We start from the raw sequence: 5,894 nt of genomic DNA on the forward strand, positions 1-5,894 counted from the left end.
CTGATACTTGAAAAAAAAACAAACAAAAAACCCCACAGGAAGTTGATATGTATTAATTAGTAAATAATAGGATTACAGTTTTAAAGAAGACTTCATAAACTATGTATTTATACTTGCTGTTAAGAGAAGATACACTGTTAAAACACTTCTGTCAGTATTTTGCCCTGAGAGTCTTAGGACAGGCAAAGCAGTGATTGTAAGCAGAAGTAGTGTCTTTTTCTAGACAAGTAGGATGAAGCTGAAAAATAATTTTTAAAATATCCAAATAAATTCTGAGCAGCTGCTTTTAACTTTCATTCAGATTTGAAATATGCTGCTTCAATTTCAGGCCTGGGAAGGGTTTCTGACCAAATGTTGGTTTGTTGAACAATATAGTTTTCCTAAATGATCTAATTTTCTTTTATAGGTCATTCTTATGCAAGAAGCTAAAAGTAATTAAATTTGCAGGATGAAAACATGGCACAGGCACTGCTGGCACCACCAGGACCTGAAAGCTTCCGCTACTTTACTAGAGATTCTCTCGCAGCTATTGAAAAGCGTTCTGCAGAAGAAAAAGCTAAAAAGCCCAAGCAAGAACATACAGATGATGATGATGAAAATGGCCCAAAACCAAACAGTGACTTGGAGGCAGGAAAGACTCTGCCATTTATTTATGGTGACATACCTCCAGGAATGGTGTCTGAACCTTTGGAAGACTTGGACCCATATTATATCAATAAAAAAGTGAGTGAAGAATCTTTCTCACAAATAGAGTACAATTTTCTGCGCTAGAAAAGTTTAATGACTAAATATGATGGTTAGAGCCATCAAGCCACTAAATGTACAGAAACGTTTTAATTTAACGGAACTGATTTATGCTTTTCTATATTGTGACTCCTTCAACTTCCACTGACTGACTTGTTATTTACTTCTTTGTAAGGAAGATATAACTTCCTTGAGCTTCCCTGAACTTCAGAACATGACTGAATTCTCCTGATTTCAATGTAGCAGTAAGACTGGATATGACAAATGAGGTATTCCAAGCATGGTTTTGCAGTGGAGATGGTTGTAGATAACTAGGTATATCCATCTGAATTAGTGAAATAAAGGACTGTAATTCATTGTTTCTGTTATAGCTATATAACATACATAAGCATATATCTCTAGATGTATGTATAATATCTATCTGTCTCTATATATGTAGCATATAGAGACTCTGTGTAAATATTGGGTCATATAAAACTACCACAATAGAAACTGTTTCTTGAGGTGCTTGGGATAGGTATGATAATGTCTGCTGCTCAACTGTCATCCAGAAGTCTATGGTAGACACTAAAGAATAGCTGGGTTTTGGTTTTAAGGAAGGAACGAAAAAAAAAGACAGTTTTGTTGATCTGAAGGCTAATTGAGATTTTTTGTACAGAAAAAGTATAGCAAAGAGTTATGTGTTTTGAGAGAAAAGTGATGTGCCTGGGTTACATGTGTGAGGATATAACATAATTGGACCATTAATAACATAGCTGTGCTCCATGAATAAAATAAACTCCTGAAAGAGGTGTACTTCCCATTCTGATTCGCACAGTCATGCAAAGTCCTCGTTCTCACATGATATGCAAGCCAAAGGCATGGAGATAGAAAGACTGTTTCAAACACATTCATTCAAATAAAATATTTGCCCCTTAACCTTTTTAAAAGGCAAGATCTACAGCAGAGTATATGGGTTTTGGTACTGCAGCAATGATGTATACAATCTGGAAATAGACTACCATTATATGACTTAAGAGAAAGACAAGGAACAAACAATCATTTTTCCATAACTGGGATTAGACTGTGTTAAACTTCTCCAAAATCTGAAATAATCCATCCTGGGAATAGTTAAAGATGTCTTATGTCCTGCACAGACTACTAAGAAGTGCAGCTGACAGTAAGAGTAGATTTTCCTCTGTACTCTATCTGCTTTTTTTCTGCTCCTTTAACAGCATCAAGATGTTGCTCCAGTTCCTGATAGACCTGCAAAGTGTTGTGGGTAAGGAGAGTGAAGGAAGATGAAGCTGTGGATAGTAACCCTAAATTTATACATGCAGAAGGTGTTTTATGGACAAGTTCTTGGGATTATTTTTTATCATCTCTCTGAAACAGAGAAGGAAATGGACACAGTTGCTCTGATGACAGCTTGAAGCATTCCAGGGTGCCACTGAGATAAAGAACTTGATATTGAGCAATGATAAAAAATAAAGATAGAAAATATCTCAACCTGTAAAGAAACTTACTTTGTTTATTGGGAAAACAATCATGCCATTACTACTGTCACTTCTGTGGCCAAATTTGAGGGTTGCCTTTGGTTTGCAAAACTATTTTTAAAATGATGGCTTTGGTAACAGGAACAAAAACCAAAGCAGAATCCATACGTAACTGTGTAACCTAACAGCTGACAAAGTTAAAGGAACAGTGCTGTAGATAACAGAAATATTAACATTATTAAGGATTTTTTTTTTTAATTGAAGCTCAGAGAAGGAGTGTTGCCTAGAATTATTTTCATTTACATGGTTTTGGTTATATCAGCGTTTCCATGCAGATTCTGATTTACAGTATCATTGTGTGCACTAAGCCCTTCTCTTGACTAGCTGCAAGAAAACATAGGAATAAAGTTGCAAAAATAATTTCAGGTATAAAGTTTTCTAAACAAGACTTATACAAACGAAGTATCAGATAACCTGAAAGGTATTGAAGGATATTTCCCAGCCTCCAACGATCAGAAAAAGTAGTCAGTGTTTTTGGAACAGAAGTGTAAAAACTCTCACTACCGATGGACCTGTTAGTCTATGAGAGTAATTAGTAAACTGAAGAATATTTTGTCATATTTTGACATCTGTATTTATGTTATGTACCAGCCTAATGTGCTCAACCAACAACAAATGGACAACTTAAATGATGAACTACAATTAGTTATCCCTCATCCAGTTTATAGCAGAAGCTACTCTTAATCAGCAGCTTGTCAACACAGAGAAAATCATACATGAACAGTAGTCTGCCTTCAGGCTCTGCTGCTGCAGTGACCTTGAGACAGGCAATATCTTTCTAGCATTTCTAGATAGGGTGAAGGACTGTAGGGCAGAGAGAAATGCCAATGAGTGCAAGTCCTTTCTTGGTCATCCTCAAAGTTATGCTTGATGCTATTCTGTCAGCAGGCACTGAAAACATTCCTTTACCTATTTTCTTTCCCACTGTAGAGAGGTTACTTTCTCTCCCAGAGATGGCAGGCCAGATAGGCAGTAAAGGCTGTGGAGAGGGCAGCATTTTTCTGATCACAGCCAAGTTTTTACAGAGAATGGAAATCAACCTGGAGAACAGTGATACTATATAGCTCTGCTGAGGGCATAACAAAGACTCTATTATGGTGACACAAAGCAGAGCCATTAACATTAACAAAGAGCAAAAGGAATGAAGAATAGTCATGTCCTGAAGAAATTTCAAATTGCACCAAAGATGCAAGTAAACCTCACACACAAATACACTTGGAGTAAAACTGAAAACACTTAGGCTATGACTGCCAACAGGAACAGAATGACATGAACATGAATCATGGGTTTATAAGGTCAAATTTTAAAAGGTAACTCCCCAAATCTGGTGCTTATATATAGGGAAAAAAGAGAATATTGGTAAGAAGTAAAACAGGAGTTTTTTTGAAGAAAAGAGTTCTTGTGATAGGATGCCAAACTCTGGCATGTGTTTGTCTTCGACTGCTCAGACTTATGTCAGATGGCAATTGACTAATCTCTCTTGTTTTTTCACAGATACATTTTTAGAAGATACATATAATTGATATTGGTAGCATTTAAATATCTAAAATCATATTATGGTTGCATGTTTAGTTACAGGTGTTTGTCCTTGTCACCATATATATGTGTATGTAATTCTGTCAAGTATTTGTTCCAAATACAAGGTGGCATTTAGGATTGCTATTTTGGTATTTTGTTTTTTTGTTTGTATTTGCTCACAAAGTACAATGTACTTGATTAATTTGAAGCTCTGATTTTGATCAAAGACTTCATATAGAAATAACATTGAAAATATGGAAATTATGAAGCTGCATTTTGCTGTTATTGATAAACTGACATTGGTGCTGATAGTTCCCACCAAGTTCAATAACATCAGAATTCAGCCTATATACTGAGAAATTTTGGGAACTGGAGAAACGGCTGTGGAAGGCTTAATCCACTGCATTCATGGAAATACGTGATTTTCCTATCACACATAGAAAGTAGAATGGAACTTGAACCTACCAGGCAGAGAATTCAATCCTTTAGAAAGAGGTAAAGACATTTACGTAGTCAGCACTGTATTTTAATTTTCTATTTCTTTTTTTGCAGACTTTCATAGTATTGAATAAGGGAAAGGCAATTTTCCGATTCAGTGCCACATCTGCCTTGTATATTTTAACTCCTTTTAATCCCATCAGAAAAATTGCTATCAAGATTTTGGTACATTCATATCCTTTTCTGTTACTGTTGATTTAAGGGTTGCCGTTGAAGACTGTTTAATTTCTGAAATGATACTGTTCATATGGGTATACAAATTATGTCCATGTAAGTGTGATATGCTAAGTAAACCTATGATGAGCACTCTAGAAGCACAGCAGTATCACATGTGAATTGCAGCATGATTTTCATTCCTATTGAGAAAATTCTCTCCTGAGTTAGCTAAAGCCATCAGAGTTTAAATATTAGGCTTTATATGCAAAAGGAGACCTGATCCCATAGTAAACCCTGAAGCTAAGGCCAAATTAGTAACAAACCATCGCACTTGAACATATCTAAGGTCATGCTTTACCAAGACCAGAAGTACTATTCATAAACTAGACTCACTCAGCAAGGACAAAAGAGTGTGAGTAAAGAACTGCTTTTTCAGGCATAGTTTTTCTGTATTGTGTCTTCAACATTGGAGTAGGTGCCCTATAAAAGATCCAGGTCAGAATAAAGGAGAATATTTTCAAATATATTTCAATCATGTCCAAAGATCAACTCAAGCGTAAAGAACCAACGTCTGCCTTAAGATCTTTTAGAATGATCTCTCTGGCTTCAATGAGTAATTATTTGGGTACATGTTTCATATTTTTATAGATTTAAAGATGTGTTTAAGTTTCATTTAAATTATCAAACCACCATAATTATGAAAGTAATGCATTGTTTTACAGTAAGTGCACCATGATACACCAGATGTGCAAACCTTCATTTTCAGATTTTATTTATAATGTCACATCCTTTATGCATACTTCTATGCACTTAATATTTTTAATTATTTCAGCACTGTCAGACTTTTTTTGACTTACATGCCTTAACTATAATCTACTTTATTCAGCATGCTTATCATGTGCACTATTTTGACCAACTGTGTGTTTATGACCATGAGTAACCCTCCAGACTGGACAAAGAATGTAGAGTAAGTTAAATATTTTTTACTTCTTTATTTTTACATCTTTGTTTTTGTGTGACTCCAAACAAGAAGCATTTATGGGATGCTGCATGCCAGAATAGGCTCTTCCAGAGTCATGAAGAGTCAGATTCCATGAGATCACGAATATCTTTCTATTTCACTCCTGAAGAATTTAAGTGGTTAAGAGTAATGCCTTGTTCTTTAAAGTTATGTCTAAGGAATATCTGAACTTCTACTGCAAAGTATAAACACAACCTCTTGTCTTTGGGTGTTTGTTCTGAGCTATAAATTGGAAAAGGAGCTCCAGAATGTCAAATGTGCATATAAAGTTTTTGCATGTCGTTACTGAGGCCAGCCATATATCACTTGAGTATCCATGATCTTCACACAGTGGGACATTCACTGTGGCTCACTTTGGTGAACTCTGAAGTGCAAGTTACAGCAAGCACAGGCAACATCCAAACTACAAAAAACTCAAACTG

At 35.5% G+C, this 5,894-nt stretch overlaps 1 protein-coding gene across 12 annotated transcripts in view; it reads left to right on the forward strand.

Moving 5' to 3' along the window:
- The first annotated feature begins 456 nt into the window (after positions 1-456).
- The window catches only part of LOC128967316 (sodium channel protein type 2 subunit alpha), a 58,116-nt gene continuing 52,678 nt past the window's right edge, over positions 457-5,894 (forward strand). For all 12 annotated transcript variants that reach the window (XM_054381385.1, XM_054381393.1, XM_054381395.1 and 9 more), the window contains exons 1-3: positions 457-723; positions 4,350-4,468; positions 5,329-5,418. In XM_054381385.1, the coding sequence (XP_054237360.1) occupies positions 457-723; positions 4,350-4,468; positions 5,329-5,418 (476 nt within the window). The remainder of the gene's footprint in view (positions 724-4,349; positions 4,469-5,328; positions 5,419-5,894) is intronic.

The sequence above is a fragment of the Indicator indicator genome, chromosome 5 (assembly GCF_027791375.1).
Source record: "Indicator indicator isolate 239-I01 chromosome 5, UM_Iind_1.1, whole genome shotgun sequence".
NCBI classification, from domain to species: Eukaryota; Metazoa; Chordata; class Aves; order Piciformes; family Indicatoridae; genus Indicator; species Indicator indicator.